Here is a 16,748-nt window from a genome sequence, read left to right as displayed (position 1 = left end):
TTAGGATACGCCGATGTTAAAAACTGAAAATTCAGAAGAAGAAAATAACTCAGAATGAAAAGGGTTTTGATACCGCCGACAATAAAGATCACTTTGGCAAGGGATTTTTATGACTACAACAGTATTTGTTTCAATGATAAGTTGTCATTTTCTATACAATTTTTTGGTCACCTTACCGAATCAAATCAAACTTTAACATGATTATGAACAATGCCTTTTTTTTTTAAAAATAACTACAGATAAAAAATAGGTACACCTGCACCCCCCCACCCTCCCTCAAAATGGTCTGGTCAAAATACAAATATGAGCATTAACATTATGTTTGGATATTTTTCCCTTTCAAGGACACATTTATAAGTAATACTTGACATCTGTTTCAAGAAAGAAGGCTGAGTTTCTGTTTCATCTATTCAGAACAGAACTACTTAATGCATACACAACTACTTATGCATACACATCTATTTATGCATACACAACTACTTAGCATACATACACAACTACTTATCATATATACACATCTATTTATGCATACACAACTACTTAGCATACATACACAACTACTTATCATACATACACAACTACTTATCAAACATACACAACTACATATCATGCATACACAACTACTTGCATACACATCTATTTATGCATACACAACCTCTTATCATACATACACAACTACATATCATGCATACACATCTATTTATGCATGCACAACCAGTTATCATGCATACACATCTATTTATACATACACAACTACTTATCATATATACACATCTATTTATACATACACAACCTCTTATCATACATACACAACTACTTATCATACATACACATCTATTTAGGCATACACAACTACTTATCATACATACACATCTATTTAGGCATACACAACTACTTATCATACATACACAACTCCTTTTCATGCATGCACAACTACTTATAGTGCATACAGGACACTATGAAACACACTAAGTGGACATTTTCTCATCTACTAGAATTAAGACGAATAATTTAACAAACATCTTAAAAAGAATTACATATACAAATATAACCATATTTTCATCTAATGTTGAACATTCTAACAACCTTCCATTCTCCAAACTGGGACTTATCTGGGTTCCAAAGTGCCTTGGTAGGTAAATTGGGAAAACATTGTTATCATGTTTTTTTAAAGCTCTTTTTTCAATTAATTCAGGTATGCATTGCATTCAATGTAATAATGTGAAACTAATCATTAAAGCATCTACCTTATGGAGCCTGTATTCAGAAAAATAAAAGTCACCTCCACAACGCCATATTTAAACATTAGTTATGACTATAAAATGAAACCCCTGGAATAGTTTTTATTCCACTTCGGGAATTTGGGGACAAATATCGGTTTCTGAGCAGGGTGTCGTTGTACCATGCGATCTTAGCGCTAAGGTGATCGTAACTCCCATACCTTAACATAGGCTTAAAGTCGTTAGCACTAAGGTTGTTCTGTACAACGAGCCCCAGGTCTAGAAAAATCCCTGTAATATGCCCCTGACATAATGGCCCTCACAGCAACACCAATCACACCCACTGGAAAAGAATCTGGAATCGTGTACAACTAAACAACACTGTCATTCCTTGGACATATGCATTGATTTCACAGGATGTATTCAAACTAATAATGCAACTCCGGTAACCTTTTTATACATATGTGCAATCTTTGACAACCAAACCATATATATATATTATATAAACAGCCATGGTAACAGATAACAATAAATATATCTCAGTATTTCTTTGCATTCAGCTAATCTCAGCTTTCGTTGTTCATATCAACATACACATCGTCAGTATTTGGCGCATGTTTCTCTTCCTTCAAATCAACGACTGTTTTCCTCAGTTCCACTCGTGCTTTGCGCACCACAAAAAATATTACACCAGCTGTAAACAGGAGCTGAAAAGAAGAAAACATTCTTATAATTTATTTTTTTTAAATCAGATAAAAATACATGCATTTCTGATAAAATATTTTCAACCCACATTTTTTGCCCATTAACCTCAGACATAGATAGATTACTGTTCACAGAAACTGTCAGAATATATCTGAAATGAGGGTAAATATACACTTTGGAGTCAATTCACAACAACTTTTATAATCACGCCTAGTGATAAGAGGCATTTACAAATCATAAATATACGATACGAGAGTGTCATGGTAATAAAATAAATCACCTAGATAAACTTATCATGCTAGTAAAAAATCCCTGAAACATCTGAAACGTTTGAAACATGTATTACTACACACTAAACAAGATGAGGACAACAGCCTAGACCATATAAAAAACCCATAAAGATTGTAAACTGAGCCATAACTTGTCTCAAGAGCTAGAAAAATGCCTCTAGTAAGCTATCTAATTATTTATACCACGGACGTACATACATATATACGTCTTTGTTTATACTTAAAATTTGATGTAAGTATTGACAATTGGTTTAAACATATTTATTTTAACAAAAGTGTGAAAATGGATTGGCAAACAAGTATTGACTATTGTGTTGACAATCATACAAGATAATTATTCGCACCTGAGCTGCAAATATAAAATATCCCGTTGTTTTGTTGGAGCCGTCTCCCAGAACGTCCTCCATTGACCTCAGTGTTGATCCCAGGTAGCAGTTGAGCACCGCCATTGGCAGCAGACCCACGACCGACGCCAGGCAGTACTTCCATAACGGCACATCGGCCAGCTGAAATCATGGGATAGCTTGTTAAGGGAGTGCTTGGAAAATTGGACATGAAAGTCTATTACCTTGCGTTTGAGGGCAGAAAGGAGACTAACATCTAGTCTCTGAAATGAACATATCGTACTGAAAAAAAAAGTTGTTCAATTATCTTAATAAAAATATAATAAAAAGGAGCCCAGTGACTCTCATCATTTCCTGATACTGCAGTGATCTAGACTTGCCAAACATTATAGACTTGCATGGGCTGTATTTGATATATATTTGTATCAGGATCTGTAAGACAGACTAGGCAGAAAGGTAATAGGTCTGTAAGTCTTTGATAGGCATTTAGAAGATGAAATGAATACATGACACTTTTTATGGATATCAACTTATATTCTTTTTAACGTTTCAGAGTTTCTTCGTGCTCCTTCTTCAGATGAATATTGAGAAAGCGTATAGAGTTAATACTATAAATCTTGAAATTAACCTTAGCGTGTATTAAATGCGAAAGGCCTTTGCATGCATTATTAAACATCGCATTTATATAAAAATAAGACATTTTGGATAGCAGGAATACCAACTTAGACATATGCTGAAAACAAACAACTATGTATTCAACACCACTGTTTATTGAGCAGCACTTGTAACAAGTATATACTGTCAACAATATCATTCAAACACTAATTACATCCTGTGTATTGTCACTGTTGAGGTCATGACAAGAGTTCTCATCACTGATCGCACCTGCAAGTCCAGACAGACGCCACCCACGCAACACAGTGTTTTGTTCTTTGCAACTGCGTCAAAGGCCGACACGAGCCAGCGCACATGTATTGTTTTAGCGGAAGTACTCTACTCAGCGCTAATAAGCTGTGCTATTTGGTGTGTGATTGGATTAATGTAAGATTGGAATCAGGTGAGGATTCTCCTGTAAACCTGACAGAGGACATTTTCTTTAGATATAAATCCACTGATGCTTGAGAGGAGGGGGGATGTCGCATTCATATTGAGTTGCATTTTTGGCTAGGGGCCAGTGGTCAAATTCTTTTGGAGACGCATTTATTTCAGGATTTACAGTATATAGACATTGGGCAAGTTAATGTAGAAAGATAACCTTATAATGACAAAGTAAAATAATGTCTGGAACTGGTCCATCCGGCACAACAAACCTTTCAGGGTTTTTACAGTTTAAACAAATAAACAACAGCGCTATTCATCATGTGTTTACCTTGAAAATAACGGTAAGTTGTAAATAAAATGAGATCAAATACAATAAAGATATTTCCTGTTTAAAACCTTTGTCAGTGTTTGTGTTTCTTGACAAACAACTTCCGTTGTGCTGTTTTTCCACGACATTTATTCAGTGGTCTATGATTTGTTTTCTTTTTCTTTCTGAAAATATCTTTCAGCATGTTGAGGCTGACAACCTTTTCACAATTCAGTGTTAGGTGTGTGTGGGGATATGTCGCAAAGCTTAACTATGTGTGACGACCCGTGAAGATCCGGGTAGAATAGGTCTTCAGCAACCCATGCTTGCCGTAAAAGGCGACTATGCTTGTCATAAGAGGCGACTAATGGGATCGGGTGGTCAGACTCGCTGACTTGGTTGATGCATGTCATCGATCCCAATAGCTTGGATCGATGCTCATGATATTAATGACTGGATTGTCTGGTCCAGACTCGATTATTTACAGACTGCCGTCATATAGCTGGAATATTGCTAAAAGCGGCGTAAAACCATACTCACTCACTCACACTGTACAAATCCTAGTACCTTTATCAAGAAGTGATGTCAATTGTTTGATAATCTGTACTGAAACATCGGATTGCAAGAATAAACATGATAAAAGCAGTTGAAATCCATGTCAAATCGGCCTTCCTTGTCACTACAGCTTCTAAAGTGCCACTTGAAGATACAACTTCTGTAGCTCTTTTCAGCCAGGATAAAAATATTTAGGTAACAAGGGAAAGGATGGGTCTACTAAAAAGGGTTACCAGAAACACAAGTATTTTGGGGGTGTTCACAGTGTTGTGTGTGTGGGGTGTGTGTACTTATATAAAGATGGAAAATCTTTGTAAGGTGAGTGAGTGAGTATGGTTTTACGCCGCTTTTAGCAATATTCCAGCAATATCACGGCGGGGGACACCAGAAATGGTCTTCACACATTGTACCCATGTTGGGAATCGAATCCGGGTCTTCGGCGTGACGCGCTTTAACGACCAGGCTACCTGACCGCCCCTCTTTGAAAGGTAGTAATAACACACAAGCAGAGTAACTTAAGTGGTAAGAATATTTTAAAATGTTGCCAATTCAGGGACTTATCTAGACCTGTTTGAATGCCGATATTCATCCCCAATGAATACACATTGAATTAGGTGCCTCACTCGGTGAGTGTAGGGTCGAATCCCGGATGGGACTCAACCCAAAAAGGTCCTAAACTCTGTACTTTACTAAGAAATTGTTATCCCAAACATAATATTTGTTAAATTTATCCTGAAAGTCAGCAGCAAATGTCAGTAAAATTCCAAAATGGGAATTACCGTAAATTTCGACGTAATAAGCGCCACAGCGATATTTGCTAATATACTGGCTAGAGAACAATCCCAATTAGCACCCCTTCCGACTGATCAAGGTACACAAGACTTATTTATTCGTGTATAATACGCACTCGTGTGTTATATGCACCCTTAATTATGGGCAAATAAATTTTGAAAAATATATCTGTCGTGTATAATACACACAGTCTTTTCTTTTGTATCATTTTAGGCTGTCAGCATAAACCACAAAATTCTGATCTTTCACCAAAATTAGATTCCAATAAGAGCTTCCTATTTCTAATTTTGAGAGCGCCCTGGGCTCTTATTACCCCGCTTAGGTAAACATTTCCCAATTTATGCTGTTATATTTATCGCTAATGTTATGGATTTGTAGAGGCTTGCATATCACTGATAACCGGACCAATATAGAGGAAGAGTCTGTAATGCATAGTTTTAAATCATTGCATTGAATGCAATGTCAAAATACCTTGGAATTTAAACTTTGAACAAAATAAGACATTTCCCAATTTGCCTACTGAGGGCACCTAGTTTGGAATCCTAGATAAATCTCTACTATTCCAGAGTCAGGGTTTTGCAGAACAAGTATTTAAACCTATAAACAATATTGTGGTTACAATTATTGGAATTATGGTCGGTCTTGCAATCACAACGACATTACTTTTTTCAAATTTTCTTAACCATTAAGCTACTTGTCTGGTTTTATGTTTATAAAACATCAACCCTTATGAATTTATAGGTTTGATTTTAAATCTAACAGAAACAATTTTAATAGATTGAAAAAAAACCTATTTAGCAGCTGTGACAAGAACGTCTCCCAGCAATGATTCCATACGTAATGTTATTTGAGTGTTTACACACAAACATGATGTTAGGATTACCAACCAGACACTGATACTCTTGTCAGCCATTCAATGACATTCCTATCAACTAAATGAGAACGATATTTCTTACACCGTTTATGCATGAGGTTGATAAAATCTGTTATTAAAAACAGGCAACATGATTTATCAGGGCTGCAACGACTTCTTAGGCCATCAGCCCTAATTCTGCCCACTTGGTTATCGGAGCTGCACGGTTTTTATACCTCCATTAATCTGAGTAAACATGTCTGCACCAGGGCACATGATTGTGAGGTTAAAAACATGGATTCAAGATATATAGGAAAAGAAGAAATCTCCATGACTTTCAATTAGTGAGTGAGTGAGTTGGGTTTAAAGCCGCTTTTAACAGTATATCAGTTATATCACATCGTGTCAGCTGAATGTGGGAGGAAAGCCCGAAGTGATGCAGTCTCAGACGTTTACCACTTCGGTGAAACCCACTAGTATGGGTATGGTGCCGACAAACCTAGAAACATAATCGGGGCGAACCGGGATTCGAACCCACAATCATAGGTTTCTGGCGTGCCCAAGGGACGCAACTCTGCAAAGCGAATCGCAGCACCTTAGACGATTGGGCCACCCGTGCCCCCGACTTTCAATTAAGTAACAGTAATTAAGGCTCCGATATAATTTAGTGAAATGAGACGTGTCAATAATGACTTACATGTGACCAAAATACTTTCGAATTTTTTTTTTAATCCCTTGGCTTCCTTCCCAAAAGATCAGATGGTATTTGTTACACAACCTGTTGCTTAGCATTAAGGGATCAATGAAGAACCTGTGGGCTTGGAGTCAAATAGGTTATCAGTTGGGTATCCATGTTAAACCATGGCATGGTATCTTAAGTGGGCTAACACTATAAACCGGCATACGTGTTGCCTAGTACAAGCAGACAGACACACATACACAGACAATAATGCTTGCACGTCTCTATAGTAGTGCAATAATCTTGAACCCGACGTTGAACCTACGATCACCTCACCTTCAATATTCAACATGTTCAAGATTTTTTTTAAGCAAATGTGAGCTAAAGAATTTTCAAACCCCTTTGACTTACTGAGAGAAAATGCTTTTTTTTTCATTTTAGTTTCAAAACCTGAAGTGTTATTTAAACACAAGATCATTTGAAAAGATAATTAAATATTATTTTTATGGCTCTTAAAATAATCAGTATCAAAGTAATTAAAACAAAAGTGAAAAATCGTAATCATCAGATTGACATGAAAATGATTTAAGAGCAAGCTGTTTATTCTGTTATTTTCCTACAAATGTATTCGAAACAAAGTGAGTGAGTGAGTGAGTGAGTGCCGCTGCTAGCAATATTCCAGATGAGAACACCGGATATGGTCTTCACACATTGTACCGTAAGAGGCGACTAACGGGATCGGGTGGTCAGGCTCGCTGACTTGGTTGATGCATGTCATCGTCCCAATTGCGTGGATCGATGCTCATGATATTAATCAATGGATTGTCTGGTCCAGACTCGATTATTTACAGACCGCCGTCATATAGCTGGAATATTGCTGAGTGCGGCGTTAAACAACAAACCAACCAACCAACTACACACTGTACCCATGTGGGGAATCAAACCTGGACCTTGGTCATACGAGCAAACGTTTTACCCACGAGGTGCACCTCCCTTCACAACACAGATACAAGCATGCCAGCTTCAGACATGACAGAGCAGAAATCAATAGTAGACGTCCTGTACAAACTGACCAGCAATCAGTCATAGATTAGTATATGGGTAATCTGTTCTCTATGACTGCATCAGCTTGTCAGCTGTAAAATCGAAGCTATATCTGCTCTGTTTGTACTAAGTAACATCCACTGGTCGTTATCACATAGCTTGGGATAGACATTATCAAGCTAGCCCAGTCCAGTTTTGTTCATGGTAACAGTGTTCTAGTTAACTGGTAATTACCAGTTTTTCACAGGTAAAGTTAGACATGGTCCGGTCAAATTCATGTGACTGCCAGTCCCTGTGGACCAGCAAAAAAAGCAACTTATAAATCTCTGATATTCATATAAGCATATTTTTTTAATGAAGTCAGCTTGTCTGTTACCATCAGGTTTCCCCTTGTCTATTTTTAGTGCAAGGAAATAACATTTCACTGTGCTTCAAGGGTAAATATATATTTGAAGCGACTTGTCTCAAAATATAAATAAAAAGAGAGAAAATTGTGACTGAACTTTGTGTGAATGACGTGTAGATCTAAATAAGTTACTTCAGAGATGACGTCATTGCATTGATGTTGAAAGAATTAAAATCAGGTAATTTTCATACGTCTTTTATTTGTTGAAAGTTGGGACTGACAAAAATGAAGTTTTAGAGTAGCCAGTCTACCAGGACTGGCAGTTTCAATAGCCAGGGAGAACACAGGGTAAATGAATCCTATTGTTGAGATTAATTGCAAATATGTTGCAGGGTATTGCTATGTGTTATCACTATCTGGAGATGAAGACCTTTTTTGTTAATTTCCATCCCCGCATAGCTACAAGTCATGCATAGAATCCTCACAAAGAGACAAGCGTGAGGTACTGGGGACCTTTTCTACCCTGGAATCCTCACAGGGAGACAAGCATGGGGTACTGGGGACCTATTCTGATGTAGGATCCCCATAGGGAGACAAGCATCATCCAGGGGTTCTGAGGACCTATTCTGACCTAAAATCCCCACGGGGAGACAAGCATGAGGTACTGGTGACCTATTCTGCCCTGGAATCCCCACAGAGAGACAAGCATGAGGTACTGGGGACCTATTCTGCCCTGGAATCCCCACAGACAGACAAGCATGGGGTACTGGGGACCTTTTCTACCCTGGAATCCTCACAGGGAGACAAGCATGGGGTACTGGGGACCTATTCTGATGTAGGATCCCCACAGGGAGACAAGCATCATCCAGGGGTTCTGAGGACCTATTCTGACCTAAAATCCCCACGGGGAGACAAGCATGAGGTACTGGGGACCTATTCTGTCCTGGAATCACCACAGGGAGACAAGCATGGGGTACAGGAGACTTATTCTGCCCTGGAAACCGCATGTATGTCACACAGAAATTTAAACCACATTGCCGAGGGCTTACAGTGTAGTCAATATCCGAAGAGTCTGTTAACTTGGTTAACAGAACATCTGCAAGTGGGCCTTCCCACTGCTCAGACAAAGATTCGGTGCAAACCTGTTCCGCTTCTGAATAAACACATATGCCAGTATCATCAGGATCTGGATGGGTCAGATGGCCTGCCACTTAAAACTCATTACCGTCTTTCAACCAGGACCGGCACTGGCTCACCATCAATCTGTAACTTTGTAGATAAAGATAGTAAAGCCAACAAAGTACATTACAATGACACAGCGCCATGGGAGCTCATAGCCCAACTCCATCACCATCCCTGTTGCAATGTAAAGCATCCCAACTCAAGTCTTTCTGTATATATTACACTTCCAAGAGTATATGGCATTTTTCTTTTTGTTACCATGGTTACATGATTAAATTTTAAACATGTTAATCTTCTGAACTTATTTTTTGTGTTCTTTCAAAACTGTAATATTTGAATGTGTGATTGTTGTTTTATGCTGCACTCAGCATCATTCCACCAATATAATGACTGCCTGCATATACTTAATCTGGGTCAGTCAAACCAGTGGTTGATAGCATGAGCAGCAATGAACTGAAATTACTGAATGACTAGGTAATAAAAAATGTTCTCTAATTGTTTGTTTTATCTAGATCTGTAAAACAAATAACTAAAATCTTTTTTGGTTTTGGTAGGGTAGCCTCATGCTTAAAGAGTTTGCTCATCATCTAAAGGCCCGGGGTGGAATCCCCAAACATAATATAGCTGGAATATTGCTAAAAAAAGCGGCATAAAATTTCACATACTAACTCTCTCTAGTGTACACTACCTGGGAACCAATTAACTAGAAGGTGGTACCTCATTACGGTATGATTCATTTACAGTGACTCTAGCAGCTGCTGCAGCTTAAAATATATGTGCTTAAACCTCAGTTCTGAAAAAAATGTCTTAATTAAAATGGACTCTTTTCATAGATAAGGAACAGAATCAGCATGATCAGTCAGCAGGATGCTCTGCTTCTCTTGGTGTTGGGTGTTTTGTTGTTTAACGCCGCACTCAGCAATATTCCAGCTATATGATGGCGGTCTGTAAATAATCAGTCTGGACCAGACAATCCAGTGATTAATATCATGAGCATCAATCCACGCAATTGGGATCGATGACATGCATCAACCAAGTCAGCGAGCCTGACCACCCGATCCCGTTAGTCGCCTTTGGGATTACTTACAGACCGCCTTTATATAGCTTGAATATTGCTGAGTGAGGCTTTAAACAAAAAAACAACCAACCAACCAACCACAACCAGAGAAATCCAGGTAAATTAGAGAGTCAATTTGTGAAAGAAATCTGAAGATCAAATAATTTGGTCAATGAATGTTTGTCTGTCATTAGAACTGCCAAGGCCTTGGTTGACTTCATGTTTGAACCTCTGTCACAATACAAGCCATGGTCAGAGAACATACTGCAAGCAACAATGTAAGAGAAGTCGGTGGACACTATATCAGTCAAGTGTTGCTTGAAGAGATACAATAAAACAAAAAAATCCTCCCTCCACAGTTTTGAAAAAATGAGAAACAACAGAGCTCCAGATAAGTTTTTGAGCAACTGAATTTTTACTCCAGGGTTTCGAGTTTAATTGGGTTATTAAATTTTTCATTGGGTATCCAATATTTTTTCATTCACTTAATCATCACTCTATTGTTTTTTTCTCAAAATTAGTGAACATTATATGATTTATAAAAAAATGAAATAATGTTTTAGATGTATATAACTGTTCTAAATATATAGGCTTGACTCGGAAAGTAAATTAATTTGAATTGTGTCTTGGAAATTAGATCCTTTGAAAAAGCTTCATTGGATATTTACGCATGCTGTTTTAATACAATTGATTTTTTCATTTAATGCATACGTTTCTGTACGCAAGTTAATTGAAAGTAATTGGGTTTGAATATTTTTTTGGGTATTTTACACAATTACGCTGCTTATCAGTAGCTCTGGAAACAAAGATATATTAACTGGCTTTAATTGGCAACCGGCTACTCCATGTAACACTTCCTGAACAAGGAAACAAAGCTTATGTTTGAAGTTTGGTGGGGTTTGGGTCCTTTGTGTATCAATGCTGCGAAGAATGGGGTTCGCCGAGGTCGTAGTGACTTCCAAATGAAGTCAAGGTCAGGTACAACAAAATACACGTCATATCATATTTTATAGTATAGTGTGCACCCAAGTATAATGCGCACCCCCGTCTAGCGGATTCAGTATTTTGGTGAAAAAAAAATCAAATATTATGCACAGAAAAAAATTACACTGTATCCCTTCAGCGAATTCCGGTAAACGAACAGGTGATAAGAGACTTGGTCAGTACAAATTTGAAATTTGAGATACAAAATCACCAGACATGTTGATCTACCATTTAAATTGTATTTTTGGTTTTACATCCAGGGATTAAGATTACCTTGCATATTTTCTCTTAATCTAAGCCGGAAATAGCAATCAGCTGTACACATGTTTTCTTGGAATCTACCGGTGATTCTGTTAAAACTTACCCAATGATATAACCTTAAAGGATTTTAATGCAAAGATCAGGAAAAGTTGTATCTGGAACTATTTTTTTATCTGGAATAATATATTCCAATATCATGTTATTTTCGTTGCAACTTTAATTAAATATATTTAAATAAGTAATAACCCTTAGCGTACCACTTCGGTGCAGCTGATTGCAATTCCCGATTATTTCTACACATGGAACAATTTGACCAGTCACCATAGAGGCTCACTCGCACAAAGAATTGTCAAACTACAACAAATGACATTTAACGAGTCAAAGTATGGCATTTATGATACATCTATCCAGTCTCAGTCAACTAAAGTTTGTTTCAAGGCGTCAGTAGAGGTAATCTGACCGTGGTTGCTGTTAATAACGGTGAGTTGTGAAATCTTCCAAACGCTTCACACACGATTTCACCGAAATTAATTAAAACAATATTAAAGGGAAATTTGAATAAAATTAATGAAATAAGTTACATACATAAGTCCAGATATACAATGAACACTTTTTACAACCGGACAGTGTAATTGCATGATTAATTTGTGTACAGATTTGTTGACATGGTATTTCTGGTGTTACGTACTCACAGTAATGTCTTTGCGTTGGGGGAAAAAAACATCAAAACGTGTATAATGTGCATCACCCTTCTACATAGCTGTGTCTTTTTTTTTAAAAGTGTGCAGTACACTCAAGATAATACTTTAATAGCAAGTCCATCTATAATGCGCCAAATTCCACTGAATCCTCATAGTGCTTTATTATCATTACCCCAGTCATTGGATCAGCGTGCACTCGATTTTCATTCTCAGCTCCCTGGGAAGCATACAGCCAAAGCTGCCTGTGAGACGAAGTATGTAGAACCTCAATACATCTGAGTTACCGTATTCGACGTAATAAGCGCTCAGGGCGCTCTCAAAATTAAAAATAGGGGTCTCTTATTAAAATATAATTTTGGTGAGAAAGACAGAGTTGAAAGGTCGTAGTAAATTTCATGGTTTATGCCGACAGCCTGAAATGATACAAAAGAAAAGTCTGTGCGTATTATATACGACAGATATATATATATAAATATTTGTATATTTTCCAAAATTTAATTGCCCATAATTAAGGGTGCATAAAACACACGAGTGCGTATTATACACGAATAAATAAGTGTACATTGATCAATCTGAAGGGGTGCTAATTGGGATTGTTCACTAGCCAATATATTAGCAAATATTGCTGTGGGCGCTTATTAGAGCGGGGCGCTTATTAAGTCGAATACGGTAGTTGGTGAATGGTGTTTAATACCTATATACCTATATTACACCAGTGTTTAAAATACCTGTCCTACCGTCCATCCGAGACAGGCTGAAAGTGGTTTATCCAGGGTTCCAAACTAAGTGCCATTGGTCAGTTTGTGGGAAAAAATCGTTATTTTGCACAAATTGGTCAGTCACCTGACAAAGCCATAACATTTACGGTTATTACCGGGTAATTTGTCATTCCAATTTCGGAATATTTACTGACATTTCCTGCAGACATGGGGACGAATATCGGTCTCGGAGGAGGTCTTGATAAATCCCTGGCTAGTTTGGTCTCTTATAATGTATGCGTACAATGGTCTGACTGTTTGTTTGTTTTGGTAGATTTTGCATTACAGGCAATACATCGTCATGGCAGGCAGAGCAGGGAGTGACAACTCACCGAGATCAGCCAAGACAGCAGCCAAGCCGACCAGTAACAGTTATCAATTAAACAAATCATGTCTCATTAAATTCTTATTCTTGTGGCAACCACCCTTGCCGTAAGAAGTGACTAACGGGATCAGGTGGTCAGACTCGTTGACTTGGTTGATGCATGTCATTGATCCCAATTGCGTGGATCGATGCTCATGATATTAATCACTGACTCGATTATATTACAGACCGCCATCATATAGCTGGAATATTGCTGAGTGTGGCGTTAAACAAACCAACCAAATCATATTTTTGTTTATTGTTTGCAATATTTCAAAAGAAGATCAGAGGTAATTTAATATATCATGATATATTGACCAGTTACGTAATTAAGACCGAACTGACATTTTATAAAACTATAAGTATTGGGAATTCAAGAAGGTCCTTTGACATTGAGTTATTTGTGTTACAGTATTTCTAATTTACAGACCCCTTTGAGCCACAATAAATAAATTATATATTTCATCCAAATGTGCCCACGAGGCTTTATATTTTTCATTATTAAAAGTATAAGATTATCTAGTTAGGCATCAGTGTACATTAACTGTCGACAGATGTGACTCACATGAAGCAGGAATGTTTGGCTAGGCTACACATGAAATGTATTTCATCAAGGGACGAAAGAAGGCAACACATGTATATCATGTATAAAGCAATATTCTTAAGCCTTAGTTTTTTTTAAACATTTTGTTGTTTAATGCCGCACACAGCAATATTCCAACTATATGATGGCAGTCTGTAAATAAGTCTGGAATAGACAATCCAGTGATTAACATCATGAGCATCGATCAGCGCAATTGGTACAATGACATGTATCAACCAAGTCAGCGAGCCTGACCACCCGATCCCGTTCGTCACCGTTTACGACAAGCATAGTCACCTTTTACAGCAAGTATGGGTTGCTGAAGACCTATTCTACCCAGGCGTCTTCACAGGCTTCTCTGGTTGTGACTCTCAGTAATGAATCTGGGGGTCCCATACTGGTGACATGTGACGCTTCACTTGATGCCCAAATTTGTTACTGATGATATCATTACACAAGCTGAAGGCTCAGGCCTATATTGATTGAGTCAGCAAGTCTGACCACAAAATCCTGTCAGTCACCTCTTACGACAAGCATAGTTGCCTATAGTCACTTTTTTCGACAAGCATGGGTTGGTGAAGACGTATTCTAACCCAGACTTTCACTGGGCTCGTCTGTACTTCAAGATAGTTTGCAGGCAAATGACGTAAGGTGATATGATTTATAGTCAGTGTTAATAAATAATCAATGATGGCCTTATTCTAAATTCATAATATCAGGGTAATGACAAAGAAATGCTGAAGTGTCATGTCTAATTTCAAACAGTGTCATACAATGACTAAAACAGTAAAGAAAACCAAAACACTTACAGCAAAGAGACCGTTCTGAAGTCCAAATGGAATCGGCGTCAGTCTTGCAAGAGCAATCACTTTGAACCCTTGGTCACTCTCAACAACTTTGATGACTGCTTCAACCTTGCCGTTATAAAACTTGCGATAAAAATAGCTTCGGCAACAGTTTCTCATTGTCAGGTGAGATACAAAAACCCCAAGCAGGCCTCCACTCAGGATGACGAGTGGACCGTAAATATAACTATACAAATACCCGGCCGACACCATCAACAACACATAGCCCCATGCAATGGGAAACGACACAACGATGTGAAGCGCTAAAAAGATGGCATAGCTTATAAAGAAGTCCACCTCCGTCAGCCACATCAGTAAGTCTTTTATAAACTGATGCCCAAATATTAACGCTGAGATGACAACTGCAATCATCACGAAGGATGCAATGGACGCTTGGTAACATTTGGAAGTTGATGCATTTTCAGTTGCCCCGGAAACAAGATTGTCCAAGAAGTTCGCTTGTGAGGAAAGGATGTTGTTTGATTGATCCTGTTTCTGCAAGGGTTCCATCTCACCTCTGGAGTCGTTGTTCATGTTTAAAGGTAGGAAGACCTCGTCCAGTTTTGATGAACCACCCATTATAATGTCAGAGTTCATGGAAAGGGAACCAAATTTTTCAGCTAGTGACATTTTCGTGCCTCTAAGGTTTCACATAATCTTGAAATCATTGTTACTGCCGGAGTCTCATGCCGGAAGGACATCATCAGTCAGACGTTATTGCATGTTGTTTAACAGTTCCCACCATCTTCTAACGAAACCATCCGAGTCTGGCCGGATCTCGTTACTGAAAGAGAAATGAGACAGATATAAATATTGCATGTAGATAACTCTTGATTAGAAGTGTTTGAAATAGATCTGTCTATCACTAGGTGCTTATAGTAGCCTCAGAAATAGGACTGTGAAAGTTGCGTGTTATGCACTGACACATTGAACTTCCGATATTGATAACTCTGTTGAACTGTTAACCTTGCTGTGTGTGTGGGTGTGTGGGTGCATGTGCGTGTGTGTAAGCCGTGTGTGTAAGGGGTGTGTGTGTGTCTGTGTGTGTCTGTGTGGGATGTAGGAGTAAATGAGTGAGTGGGTGTGTGAGTGAGTGAGTGAGTGAGTGAGTGAGTGAGTGAGTGAGTGAGAGAGAGAGAGAGAGAGAGAGTGAGTGAGTGAGTGAGTGAGTGAGTGAGTGAGTTATTCAGGATTGTAAACTAAGTGCCAATGGCAGGCAAGTTAGTGAGATAATCGGTATTTTGTTTTTAAAAAAGTTCAAATTCTCTTAAATTCAGATGTATTTTCACATTGTTTTTTTAGATTGTTTTCAATGAAATAATATACAACTAGGCATTAAAACCTCTTCCCATTTTTTGGGCCTGTTATCAGTGAAATATTATCTCTACAAAGACTAAAAAATAATGATTAGTTACATATATCAATGGGGTCAGAGTTAATTTCAAACACTTTGGGCTAAACATGCTTAATTCTCATAAATATAAATACATTTCATGTGTAAGATAGTCAGAGGTTTCGACATTTTAAACACATACTTATCACCCATGTAATCATGGTAAGGATGTGTGTATATACAGACGTGTATCTGAACCTCACACCCAGAACTCTAAATAAGCTTTTGGGTATTAGGGTACTTTACCCAGGGGTTTGATTGGGGTATCCACATTTTTAAGGGGGTATTCAAATTTTTTTAAACTTAAAACCTGTTTCGAAACAACCCCTGTAAATCATTTAAAACTATGTAAATAGTAGTATACCTGTCTGCGTCTGCTTGTGGCTCCCTCTCCGGGAAGCAATCTTGGTTTGCAAAACCTAGCATTATAAGAAAGGCACTATT

At 37.9% G+C, this 16,748-nt stretch overlaps 1 protein-coding gene across 1 annotated transcript in view; it reads right to left on the bottom strand.

The window, feature by feature from the left end:
• Window positions 1–276: 276 nt before the first annotated feature.
• The window catches only part of LOC124116340 (transmembrane protein 64-like), a 40,817-nt gene continuing 24,345 nt past the window's right edge, over window positions 277–16,748 (bottom strand). The window contains exons 2-4 of the mRNA XM_046477640.2: window positions 14,876–15,695; window positions 2,560–2,721; window positions 277–1,927 (exon numbers count right to left, since the gene is read on the bottom strand). Of these exons, the coding sequence (XP_046333596.1) occupies window positions 1,787–1,927; window positions 2,560–2,721; window positions 14,876–15,541 (969 nt within the window). The 5' untranslated portion in view covers window positions 15,542–15,695 and the 3' untranslated portion in view covers window positions 277–1,786. The remainder of the gene's footprint in view (window positions 1,928–2,559; window positions 2,722–14,875; window positions 15,696–16,748) is intronic.

This window comes from Haliotis rufescens, unplaced genomic scaffold, assembly GCF_023055435.1.
Source record: "Haliotis rufescens isolate VD_foot unplaced genomic scaffold, xgHalRufe1.0.p SCAF_17, whole genome shotgun sequence".
NCBI lineage: Eukaryota > Metazoa > Mollusca > Gastropoda > Lepetellida > Haliotidae > Haliotis > Haliotis rufescens.
The sequence above is the reverse complement of the archived record's forward strand: the minus strand, read 5'-3'. Positions and strand labels throughout refer to the sequence as shown.